The sequence below is a fragment of the Rhincodon typus genome, chromosome 13 (genome assembly GCF_021869965.1).
Source record: "Rhincodon typus isolate 14 chromosome 13, sRhiTyp1.1, whole genome shotgun sequence".
NCBI classification, from domain to species: Eukaryota; Metazoa; Chordata; class Chondrichthyes; order Orectolobiformes; family Rhincodontidae; genus Rhincodon; species Rhincodon typus.
The window spans coordinates 64,296,784-64,310,469 of NC_063344.1; the positions used below are offsets into that span (position 1 = coordinate 64,296,784).

Genomic DNA, 13,686 nt, shown 5'->3' on the forward strand with positions numbered 1-13,686 from the left:
GGTGACCCTTCCTCAGAACTGACACAGATGCTGCCAGGCCTGCTGAGCTTTTCCAGTAACTTTGCTTTTGCTCTTCTCTCTCTTTGGGCTCCATCCTTTATCCTATCGTTTACTCTCTAACCCATTTCCCTCCCTATTTTCTGCATATAAACCAACGTTTTCCCAGCTACCATCTGTTCTGAGGAAGGGTCACCGGACCCAAAACGTTAACTCTGATTTTTTCTTCACAGATGCTGCCAGACCTGCTGAGCTTTTCCAGCAACTTCTGTTTTTGTTCCTGACTTACAGCATCCGCAGTTTTTCAGTTCTTTAAAACTCCCAAAGGGTTACACCATGCAATGACATGGACTAGGCCTCTGACTGCAGCTCTCTGTTAAATGGGGCACAGTAAGTGATATGACCTCTCTCGCTCTGTTTCCCACGCCCCCCCCACCAACCAACTCTGCCACACACCCTCAGTGTGCCCTTTGATTCCATGCCCTGTCTGTTTGCTGTGGCACACTCTGCTGCCCTTGAGCCACCTCCTCATGCAATGCCTCCACGTGACAGTCACTCATCCTGACTGTGCTTTCTCATTGTGATAAATATTTGTTGTTTCAGGTCGAACGGGAGAAGTTGAAGTCTGAAGAAGATGCCCTGCAGCTCTCAGCCGAGAAGGGACAGCTGGATCAGTCTCTCACTGGTGCAGAAATGGATCTCGCAGAAACACAAAGACAGATTCAGCAGTTGCAGGTCAGCACTAGTTTAAAGCGACCACAGGTATTTAATAACCTTCATGGAAGCAGTCTGTGAATTCTCTTGCAAATTGCTTGCCATCCATCCTCACTGATTGGCGTGAAGTCAGAGACTGGCATCTCGTCACCAAATCAGAAACGTTAAGCAATTCATCACCTGCTTGCACCGTTACCCTGCTCCTGCCCTCGAACAGTTATCCTCCCCACATATCTTGCCCCTCTACACTTTCACACAGAAGCAACAGCAGTCCATTCAGCCCTTCAAACTTGTTCCACATTTGATCAGTTAATGGTCATATTGCATTTACCCCTCACCTGAACAAATCAGTTTGGATCTTGACATTTTTGATGGATCCAGTACCCACCATCCTTTGAGAGACACTCACCACCTTTAGTTATCTTTTATGAGCTGTGGGCATCACTGGCACATCCAACATCTGTTTCCCATCCCTAATTATCCTTGGGAAGGTGAGCCAATTTCCTGAACAGTCCACCTGGTGCTGGTAATCCAGAATCCTATTAAAAACAGAGTTGCCAGATCTTGACCCAGTCACTGCGAAGGACCAGTGATATAATTCTCAGTCAAGATAGTGTGTGAGCTGGAGGGGTTTTTGCAGATGGTGGTGTTTCCATGCATTTGCTGTGTCCTTGTCTTTGAAGATGGTAGAGGTTGTAGTTTGGAAAGCACTTTTGAAGGAAGTTTGCTGAGTTATCGTGATGCATCTTGTATACAGTACACACTGCTGCCACTGTGCATTGGTGTTGGAGTAAATGAATGTTTAAGGTGCTGGATTGGTGCCAATCAAGTTTTGCCCTGGAGAGTGCTGCGATTCCTGATTGCTGTTGGAACTACACGCTGCAGGCAAATGGAAATATTCCATGTGCTGGGTACCCCCATCATTGACAATGGGAATGTTTATGGAATTTCCTTCTCTTATCCCGGATGCCCTGTTTCCCTTGTTACATCATCATCAGCTTCATTTTCAGAAACTCGCCAGTGGAAAAAACATTTAAAAACCCAAACATGTGGGGGTAAGGCTAACTAATGTGGTTACTGAAAAGTCAACTCCAATGCATTTGTCCAAATATTAGTAAGTATAACTTTTTTTAATTAATTCATAAGATGTGGGCATTGCTGGCATTTATTGACCATCCCTAGTAGCCATTGAGAAGGTGGCAACTGCTTCTTGAAATACTGCTGTCATGTGCTCTAGGGTAGACCCACAATGCCATTGGAGATGGAGTTTTACGATTTTGACCTAACGCTACTGAGGAACAATTATATAATTCCCTATCAGGATGGTGAGTGTCTTGAAGAGAAACTTGCAACTGGTGGTGTTCCCATGTATCTGCTGACTTTGTCCTTTTAGATGGAAGTGGTTGTGGCTTTGGAAGGTGCTGTCTGAGGAGCCTTGCGAATTTCTGCAGTGCATCTTGTATATGGTACCCACTGCTGGCACTGTATGTTGGAAATGGAGGGAGTGAATGTCTGTCGATATGGTGCCAATCTAGAGGAGTGTTTTGTCCTGGATAGTCAAGATTCCTCAGCATTCTTGAAGATGCACTCATCCAGGCAAGTGGGGAGTATTCTATCACACTCTTAACTTATGCCTTGTAAATGATGGACATGCTTTGGGAAGTTAGGAGTTATGGTACTCTCTGCAATATTCCTAGCCTCTGCCCTGCTCTGGTAGACACTCTGTTTATGTGATGAGTCCAGTTGAGTTTCTGGTCAATGGTTACCCCAGGCCATTGATACTGGAGAATTCTGTGATGGTAATGCCAATGAATATTAGGGAAGATGGTTAGATTGTCTCTTATTGGAAGTGGTCATTGCCTGAACATTTGTGTGGTGTGGATGTTACTTGCCATTTTTCAGTCTAAGCCTGGATATTGTCAAGTCTTGCTGTATTTGGACATTGACTGTTTCACTGAGGAGTACTAAATGGTACTGAACATTGAGCTATTGTCAGTGCATATTCCTGTTCCGATGGATGCAAGGTCATTGATGAAGCAGCTGAAGATGCTTGAGTCTGGGACACCAACGTGGGGAACTCCTGCAGAGATGTCCTAGGGCTGAGATGACTGACCTCCAACAACCACAACCATCTTCCTATGTGCCAGGTATGACTCCAACCAGTGGAAAGTTTGCCCACTGGTACTCATTGATTCTCACTGGTTTTGCTCGGGCTGCTTGACATCACCCTCAGTCAAATGCAGCCTTGATGTCAAAACAGTCAGTTTCACTTCAACTCTGAAATTCAGCTCTTGTATCCATGTTTGAACCAAGGCTGCAATGAGGTCAGGAGAGGCAAGCTGAACATGCTTAACAACAGTGACTGAAGTGCTTAGCCAATCTGCCTCATTCAAAAAGCCCATTAAGATCTTTAAAAGAGTATTCTGACTCTTGTGTGATGCTGAATGTGAGGATGACATTGATGTACATGACCACCAGCATGGCAAGGACACATTGATTATAGACAACAAGGTGCAGGGCTGGATGAACACAGCAGGCCAAGCAGCATCATAGTTCATCCAGCCCTGCACCTTGTTGTCTCGGATTCTCCAGCATCTGCAGTTCCTACTATCTCACATTGATTATATGTTGTCTACTACTATCATTACTATTATCATTACTACTATCTACTACTATCATTTTCAAGACCCTACCGGGCCAATCTTGCTACCCATCTCAGCTGGGCATGAGATCAACTTGAAGTTGATTTCATAAATTAAACTATCTTAAGTCCTCTTCTGCTTCCATGGAACTGTCTGAGAAGCTTTAGGCAGGCCTTTCTGTGCTTTCTGCCTGCAGAGCTAAGACAATACCTGAAGGATTCACACACCACCCTCTAAACTGCTGTTGGTCAAAATGTCCTCATTAGGTAAGCACCAGCTTCCTTATGACATTGTTACTTCATTCACAGCATGAGGGCATCGCTGGCCAGGCCAACATTCATTGCCCATCCCTAATTGCCCAGAAGGCAATTAAGAGTCAACCATATTGCTGTGGGTCTGGAGTCACATGTAGCCCAGACCAGGTAAGGATGGCAGTTTCCTTCCCTAAAGGACATTAGTGAACCAGATGGGTTTTCCCCCAATAATCGACAACAGTTTTGTGGTCATCGTCAGACTCTAGATTCCAGATTTTCATTGAATTCAAGCTCTACTGTCTGCCATGATGGGGTCCAAGCCTGATTTCCCTGAACATTACCCCCGTTTCTGGATTAATAGTTTGGTGGTAATACCATAGGCTTTTGCCTCTTCTTGAATGGTATTACTCCCATTCCTGTTTCTTATGTGTTTATGGTCTGAATTTCCTCTGCCTTGCCATATATTTGCCAAAAATGCAGCCAAAACCCCAGCAGATTCCCATGATTGTTCTTTGGTCTGAGGAGCAGATAGAAGGGATGAGCATCCAACAATGGATACAGGCTTTATCTTTTGAAAACCTGGTTTAGCACATGATTAGAGGCTATAGGGATAGCTATGAATCAGTTGTCAAACACTTCTCAACATTAGGGCTGTTGTGCTGTTAACACTACAGAACGATTAGTGCCAGTTGAGACATCCCATGTGTTTTTTTTTAATTCATGCATGGGATGAGGCCAGACCCAGCATTTATTGCCTATCCCTAATTGCTCAGAGGGCAGTTAAGAGCCAACCACATAGCTGCAGGTCTGAAGTCACATGTAGGCCACACTAGGCAAGATAGCAGATTTCCTTCTCTAAAGAACCAGAACCAGATCAGTTTTTCAAACAATCGACAACGGTTTCATGATCACCATTAGACTCTTAATTCCAGCTTTTTATTGAATTCAAATTCTAACATCTGCTGTGGCAGGATTTAAACTGGGGTCCAACAGACCATTACCTGGGCCTCTGGATTAACAATCCAGTGATAATACCACTAGGCCATCACCTCCGTAGTGCCAGTCGAGATGTCCCATGTTCATTTTCTTTATGAATAGAGAAGACTGTAATGTTAGATTGTCACATATAAGGTCTGCTGAGTTAGTGTCAGCACAGGTAGACATTTCAATGTCCTTAGAGCCTTGCTTTCTTCAGAGGAGGTCCCAAGTTGCTGAGAGTAGAGACTTCAATTATTGGTCGTTCAGTACACAAATGAAATATCATCATTCCAAACCTCTATTTTAAAGAAGGCACAAACTGATTTCATGTCAGTGCTTACTCTGGACTTATGTGGAAAGGAATCCGTGTGTTACTGGAATACTTTTTGCTAGGCCTCAGAGCTTCACTGGAGATAGTGCCCAGCTGGAACAGAGCACTACAAATATTTTGTTCTTTATTTTATATCTCCCTTCGATGGACTCTCAGTGTAGTAATCCCAGAAGTCAGCTGCAAAGAATTGACTGCAAACTTTTCTGGTCGGGAGGCTTGTCTGTATGCCTAATAATCTATGACCTCCAGTTGATAGCATTCTGTCTCTGAGTTAGTGGATTGTTTTGTCAAGTTCCATTTCAGGGAATGGAGCACAAAAGAATATAATGCTGACACTCCAGTACCGCAATGATGGAATGCTGTAGGTGGATCATTGGAAGTGCCCAGCTGCGGCTTAAGATACAAAGCAAGGCTATGTCTGCTGTCTGAGATGGGTGCAAAAGATCTCCAGGAACTATAATTCGCAGAAGAGTAAGGGAGCTATCCCCAAAGCCCTGACTAATATGTATCTCTCAATTATAAAACAGTTTATTTGGTCATTATCACTTTGCTGTTTCTGGGAGCTTGCTGAGTGTTGCAAATTTCCTGTGTAACAACAATGACTACATTTCTGAAGCAATGAATCAATTGTAGCATACTTTGTGACATCTTGAATGCATGAAAGGAGCTGCATAAATAGAGGTCTTTCTTTCACAAGACACTTACACGTGCTCAGTCTAGTCTTCAGCACGTATCTCAGAATGCTTAGCTCATATTGATAAGGTTGGCTTCTTTCTTGACAGGGTCTGACAGCTGAGATGGAGCGGAGCCATGGCCAGCGATTAATTGAGCTGACGACCCGTCACCATCAGGAGCTAGCGAAGGAAACCGAGCGCCTACGGAGTGCTCATCAGGAGGCTGAGAGGACCCTGCAGGCCAGGGAACGTGCCCACAGGCAGCGGGTGAAAGGGCTGGAGGAACAAGTATGTGCTCAGCATGTCTGGTTTACATTGTCAACGTCAAAAGCTGACAAGAAACTGTAGCACTTCAACTACTCAGTGGCACAAGACCCGAGTGCCCCCAAAAAAACAGGGGATTTAGCAAAGGTTTAAAAGTATGAAAAGAATAGACAAGGTAAACACAGACACATATTTCCATTGACAGGTATAGTAAAGACAAGAGGTCGAGATCTCCAGATAAGAGCAAGATACACAAAGCGGTAAGATTAGATGATGTTTAATCACACAGTGTTCTTGGAATGTGGAATGTTTTGCTATGAGTGTCAGGCAACTCCAGTATTCAGAAAAAAATATTATTTAATTACAGGACCAAGAGCATAAAAGAATAAAGGGAAAAGCAAAAATATGTGACTAGGTGGGGAAATGCGTGGCTGCATGGCATTAACCCCTGAACGTGGTCTATTACCAGAGCAGGTGAGATGGGCTCAGTCGCATCCTCTTGAGCTAAAGTGCCTATGAATCTATATATTTCTTCAAGTAGATTTTCTGCATTACTTCCAGCTCCCTTGAAAACAAAAGTGGATTTAAATATTCTTTCTTGGTATTAACTGGGGTCACCCATTAATATGCTGAAATCTTTCACTATTTGAGGAAACATTTAGCGTCAAATTAAGTTTTTTGACTGTTTATCAAATCTGCAAAAGTAAAGACACTACAGTTGACACTAGCCTGTCTGGGCTCCAAAGCAGAAGAGGTACTGATCAATATAACAGCTCATTGGAACGCAGCAGAAATCAAGCCCTGCTGTTCCCAGAGTCATCATGGAAGCTAACTATTTTTAAATAGTGATCTTATAGAGATTTGTAAATCATGAGGGGCATGGATAGGGTGAATAGCCAAGGTCTTTTCTCCTGGGCAGGGGAGTCCAAGACTAGAGGGCATAGGTTTAAGGTGAGAGGGGAAAGATTCAAAAGTGACCTATGGGACACCTCTTTCACACAGAGGGTGCTGCGAATATGGAATGAGCTGCCAGAAGAAGTGATAGAGGTGGGTACAATTACAACATTTAAAAGGCATTTGGATAAATATATGAATAGGAAGGGTTTAGAGGGATATGGGCCAAATGCTGGCAATTGGGACTCGATTAATTTAAGATGTCTGGCCGGCATGGATGAGTTAGACCAAAGGGTCTGTTTCCGTGCTGCTGAACTCTATGACTCTACATTTACGCAGATTTCCTCAATTTACCTTTCTTCTAGACCCAGGCTGACAGAAAGAACAGGCCAGTTTTCTGTATTCAACAAGAATGACTATATTTTTGCAAATAAATTGATTCTAACGAGAGGTAAACAACTGTGAAATGTCAGTGTATAAGTCTACTACTTAAAACTCTAATACCACCCCCGCACACACCACCTCCCCGATAAACTCCCTCTTTATTCAGGCATACACACAGAGGTAGACGGGGGGGTGGGGAGAAACATGGGTGTTATAGGTGGAGGGAAAGATTGGGAATGCAGTTCAGTGGTCCCTGCCCATAGGGTTTGCTGAAATGATTCTTGTCCTGATCAGATTGCTGCTTCTTAATCGGACTTCTTCAGATGTTTTACATGTTTGCAGGAGGTACAGGGTGACTAGTTCATACCAGTAAGGGTCTTTGACTTATGAATTGGAAGGCACAGCTTAGAGCAACTGGAAAAGGTAAATCAACTTGCTATCTTCAGACTTGACATTTCTTTTTAACAGCAGAGCTCCTTCTCCCACAGAGACCTAATGGTTTCTGGCAAAACATACACGCCCCAAGTAGTTCAGGTATTTGGAAACCAATCACATTGCTGTTGGCAGATAGAAAATGTTTGTCATCAACCAATCAGCTATTGTCAAATCAACCAGCTATTGTCAGTCAAGGCTCCATTTGAAACACCCTTTAGGTCCTGCTCATCTGCAGAAAAAGCTTCCATTTCTGCTTGAATAAGCAGCTGTGTAAACATCACTTTCAAAAAGTGTCAGGTTAATTGCTTTTAAAAAGTGCAGCAATCTTTCAACAGTGCTTGGTTCGTAAAACAGCTCTTTTTCCACTTCAGTTCACAATCAAAAATACAGAAAATTAAAAGAATAGTCTTTGCACAGGCACTATTCAGCTTTCCCTTTCCTCATCATTATACTATCACAATGCTGAATGGTCTTTGTATATGATGCCAACTCCAGTCTCATGATCAAACCCTGCATGAAGGGCAATTTAGGGAAGACAAAAAGATGGGAACAAGCATTAAGGGGCCTAGCCCTATAATAAGAGACAGCATCTGTAGCAAAATAATTTTGGCAGGAGAGTGTAGGAATTTGGAAAGGAATTGAATTTAATGTTAGAAGTTTTAACAAAGTTTCTATGAATTTTGAGCAATAGGGCCTAAAGGTTGCCTGAAGCACAAGATCCAAAGAACTCAGATTGAAGATTGGGGCTAAACTATCAAAAGGATCTGTTCTGAGGAAGAGTCACTCGACCCAAAACGTTAACTCTGATTTCTCTTCACAGATGCTGCCAAACCTGCTGAGCTTTTCCAGCAATTTTTATTTTTGTTACTGTCAAAAGGCACTCTGTTTTTATGGATCACTGACCCTTTAGTCAAGAAGCAAGAGCCAAAGCGAATTAATAGATTCAAAGCATGCTGTTGGGGTGTTGCGTTGAACCAACTCACCGAGTTACCCAATAGCTTTACTTGTTTATAGGTGGCCACCCTGCAGGAGCAGTTGGATCAGGAGATGAGACGAAGACAGGCCTACATTGCTCAAATGCTCAGGTCAGGTAAGTAGCAACCCAGACTGGACAGCATGCCTTCAACTTATAAAAATGGAGCCAATTTGCATCCATTGGACAACTGAGAGCTTACTGCACATCAGATAACAAATACTCACAAGGCTTCTAACTCAACAAGAGTTGAGTAACCATCCTCTGGAATACAATCACCTGTGAAATCTTTGTTTTGAACTGCAAATCAGACAAACGAATGACCTTATAGAACTCTTCCTCGATCAACATGAAATGCCAAGTGATGTGTAAGCGAGCAATTCTTACCTGCAATGCAATTATTGGTCATAACATCTTAAGTAGCCACTCCATTTGTTCCAGTTTGCCTATTTTGCATACCAAAGGGGGATTCAAACCCCATAGTAAGTGCAAGTGTTCCTAATCCTTCTTACATATAACTTCAATACTGTGAAAGACTGATAGCTTGAAATTATCATCTTGGAAAGTGTCTGAAACTTCCTCAAAAGCCACTGACTTCTGCATCTGTCAGAGGAGAGACCCTTGAGGTTTTTGACACTGTTTTCCAAAAAGTGTCTTTTTTTCTGCTGTTCCCTTTGCCCATTTAAAGGGGAAGGGATGTTTCATAAGAGTACATGATAAAAATGTACCATTCTTAAACTTTACAAGCATCCTGGATTTGGATTTTCGCGAGCGTGTACTATTACTAGCATTATTGAGAGCTTTCCTGTCTGTCCCAGAGAAGCTTAATTGGAACTTACCTGATGTCATTTTGCATCAGGCAAATAGTCCTAACATTCATCAGAATAGGAGGTACAATTTACATTGGGCTAGCTTTTATGGGACACTACAGCACTCCTCTCTTTCTCTCTCTCTCATTCCCCCTCTCTGCCACTTACCCTTCTTCACCCCACCACTATCAATCCAGTTAAAATATTGGGAGATGATGCTGCCCATGAGTATGACACCTCCTCCACAAATTTTTAGACTGGTTAAGGATGGCAGAAAGGCTATCCATTGGATTTTACAAACCCATACCCCTCACCCCACCTTCAAAGCTGCAGGTATAGTTCATAGAATCCTGTGAAAGCAAGCCATTCAGCCCTCCCAGACCCACCCTATCCCTGTAGCCCCACATTTCCCATGACTTATCTATCTGATCTGCACATCCCCAGGCACTATGGGCAATTTAGCATGGCCAATCCACCTAACCTGCACATCTTTAGACTGTGGGAGGAAACCACACAGGCACAGGGAGAATGTGCAAACTCCACACAGACAGTTGCCCGAGGGTGGAATCAAACCCAGGTCCGTGACGCTGTGAGGCAGCAGGGCTAACCACTGTGCCACCATTCCACCCACAGGAAGGGATGTGTAAGTTTGTGATCTGGTCTGAACAAGGTTTATCAAGCTGAATAGTCACTCTAAAGAGTTTAAAACGAATATAAAATTGTCACCCAATTACAATATTCCAAAGTTCTGTCTATTTTCAATTGGTCACCTTGTCCATTGTTGATCACTCATGGTCTTCTTCCTCCTCACCATGTTGCGCCTCCCGCTCTAACCCTGTGTTTTACAGAACAGACATAACTGAGGAGTTCTGCCTCCCTTCATTTTCCTTTGCTGCTACAATATTCAGGGTTTTGGAGACCATTGCCTAATTACCCAATTGGCTAATTCTGGATGTATCTCTGCTGACATTCTGTTCTTTCCAACAACGCCCCGTAACAATGGAATAACTCCTAATGAGAGTTTACTAGTCAAGTCTGGTGGCACAGACTCTTTAGTCAAAGTCCTACCAGACTGCCCTCCAGAAGAACTGGAGTCAGTCGTTACTGAACTGAGTCCAGTTTTACTCCAATATCCAGTCCATGTCTGGCAGCTTTTAACTTTTGCCCTGTGCACAAACTGCTCAGAAGCATTCAGCTCTATGCAATAAAAATGGGACCTTTGAGTATGGGACCATCTCAAAAATTCCTAATATTAAGAATAGATACCATAAGTGGAATAGCAGATAACCTACAGAAAATCCTGTCCACTTTATAAAAAACAACTCCTCCACAGAGAAGATTTTAACTGGTAAATCATAGTGGATTTTTATTGTTTTTTTATGAGTATTATCTTAACCACTCGTTAAGTAGTTGTGTTGCTGTGATACGTTTAATATACTGAGTATGTACAGATTGGGTCATACTGTATGTTTGATAGTTTGATCCTATTTTGTGTTGGACTCTGAAAAGAAATGTGGCTTAGACACTGTAACTACCTGTATGTAATCCAAAGTATGGAAAAGAAAATTAATAGGCATTAATGTGAAATCTTTGTAATTTGATTATAATCAGATTTTTAAAAAAAAATAACTTGTTATAATGTGGAATTAATCGGATGTGTGTCAATTATTCAGGGTATTAAATTCTAAGCATTAGGTTGCCATGGTCGGTAAAACCAGATAATAAACCTGTGTTTAACTATTGGCTGGCCTTAGCAAATGACATTTCAATTGGTCACAGTTTTGAAGTAAATACTATATTCATCCAATTCCCTTTTGAAATTTCACATTAAACTTTCATCCAGCAGTGCATTCCAGATCATAATGAGTTGAATAAATTCTCCTCATCTTTCTTTTACTCTTTTAGCATTTATCTTAAATCTGAGTCCTGTGGTTACTGACCTTCCTGCCAGTGGAAATATCTGTGCAGTTACCTCTGCATTGGCTACAAAAATCACTATTGGCAGTGACTTGTGAATAACTGCATCCAATTTAAAAGGCTAGTGCTAATGTTTGGAAGGTTAAAGCTTATTTTTAAAAAAATGTGAACTAATTTTCTATGCATTATATAAATGTTTGATCAACTGCATAGAAAATATCAAAGCATCTTTTGTCAACTCTTTCCCAGCCATTTGAAATGCATCTGGCAGATGCCAGTAGTCCATGCAATTGTGAGGGTGGGGACATTACAAATGAGCCCAATCCTCTTCTATCTCACATGGGTTGCACTGCATGGCAATCAGGGAGGGCTTTTGCACAGTGGTAGTATCCCTGTCTCTGAGCCAGGAGGCCCACGTTCAAGTCTCACCTGCTCTAGAGGTGTGTAATAGCATTGCTGTGAACAGGTTGACTGAAAAAAATCTGCTTGGCAATAAGGAACAATGACCCCAGCAGTTCCAGGGTTTACTTTACCTCTGCAACAGAGGCCCAGTAGCATGAAGGTTAGGATGCTGGGCTAATAATTCAGAGGCCTGAAGACATGAATTCAAATGCTAGAGTGGCAGCCAGCAAGTTTAAATACAAGAATCTGGAATAAAGTGGGAGTGGCAGTCATGATGATGACTAAATTAGCAAGTTGTTGTGAAAACTGATTCACCACTTCCTCTTAAGGAATGAAATGCGCTATCCCCATCCTATCTGGCCTATATGTGACTCCAGACCCACAATAATCTGGTCGACTCCAAATTGTCCTCTGAAATAATTGCCCAGGAAGCCACTCCTACTTAGAAGGAGCCACTTAGAAGCTGCCACTTTCTGCAAGGCAATTAGTGATGAGCAATAAATGTTGATTTTGCCAGTAACACCCACAATCAGTGAATGTTAAAAAATATTTTTAAGGTCATTCTTAAGGCTTACCTTCCTAAGGTAAGTTAATTCAGCGTAACCCAAGAGTGTTGCTCAAAACCTTCTGAAGACTGTGACACATATATAATCGAGTATGCCGCAGGGGGAACCTACTTATTGTGTTTTTAAATGTTGTGGGAAATCCATAGCTGGGGGATGCCATCGCAACTTTTGATTTTGTGACCAGTTAAAGCTTTCACAGGTGAAGTGAAACATAAAATCCCAGACCCAATCGGTTCCTTGTTTTGTTGTTGCCGGGTTTTCACTCTTGTTGAGAATGGCAAACACAGATTGCTGTTGTACAAAATGAGGATTTCAATTGCACGCAGCAAGTTTCTGCCACAGCTGTCAATCCCATGTGCCCAAGGGAAAGCACGATTACAACATTGGCTCGATTCACTGCGAGAATTCCGAGAATGAAAGGCTCCTTGTTTTTTGGGAAGCTTGTATTTGAAGCCAGGAATTCCTGTTGCCAAACTCTTGCAGCTCCTAAGGTCCTCTCTGTTGATACAACAACTGGTTGTGTGGACTGTATTCCAGGGAAATACAGGAACCAATCAACTGACCTCAGTTTAGGCAGCTAATACTCCATTCAACCATACAATTATAACTAGAGGCTGCAGTGCGAGAACCAAGAAGGATATATAGCATTCATGAACATCTATCCCTGTTGCGATATACGCTACAAACATTGGTTAGTTTGTTAGACCCTATCATACACACACTGCAGAGAAAAATGTAGATGGGAACTATGCTTTGACTACACACGGGGCGTGAGTCTAAATTGCACACATGTTGGTCGATTGCCGAGGGTTTGTATTCCAAGATTTTATCAAGCAGAGTTATTGGACAGTGGGTACTCTTCACTCCATGATGCTTGAGTGGAATGAAGTCGAATTGGATGTGAACAGCTGCAACTGGCAAGACTGGTATATGATGGTTTTTCAGGTCAGTTGGGCATGAACTCCTAGTGCTTGTAACATGAAAGATTGGCTGAAATCTTTATTATTCCCCAACAAGCATGACAGGCTGATTAGCAGCATGTGTAACACGACCTTGGAACAAAGATCCAGTTTTGAGACTGTTGGCAGGAAAACAGGATATTCTAGATGCAGGAAAAACCTATTAGGCCCAACAAGCCAATTCGTTGCTGTCCAATCACTCCTGTTTACCTGTTTCTTCAATCACTTCAGAAACAAATGTCTTTTTTTTGAACCATTTGTTACTGTCTGCAACACTGTCCTTTGCTAGTAACTTCATCACAATACAATTATCCTTTGTGTGAATTCATTGCTTGGTTTCTTTTGTTGTTACTGACATTGTGTACCCAAAATTTGGACCTTTAATTATCATGAACTTACCTGGATCAACTCCATCAAGCCTGTTTGTAGTGTTCACAACTTCAATTACATAAAAATAATGTCAGATGTGACTACCCATTATTTTCTCACCTAT

General features: G+C 42.3%; 1 protein-coding gene across 1 annotated transcript in view; it reads left to right on the forward strand.

Moving 5' to 3' along the window:
- The window catches only part of crocc2 (ciliary rootlet coiled-coil, rootletin family member 2), a 267,028-nt gene extending 257,617 nt beyond the window's left edge, over positions 1-9,411 (forward strand). The window contains exons 28-30 of the mRNA XM_048604136.1: positions 601-784; positions 5,709-5,878; positions 8,582-9,411. Coding sequence (XP_048460093.1) covers positions 601-784; positions 5,709-5,878; positions 8,582-8,665 — 438 coding nt within the window. The 3' untranslated portion in view covers positions 8,666-9,411. The remainder of the gene's footprint in view (positions 1-600; positions 785-5,708; positions 5,879-8,581) is intronic.
- The last annotated feature ends 4,275 nt before the right edge of the window (positions 9,412-13,686 follow it).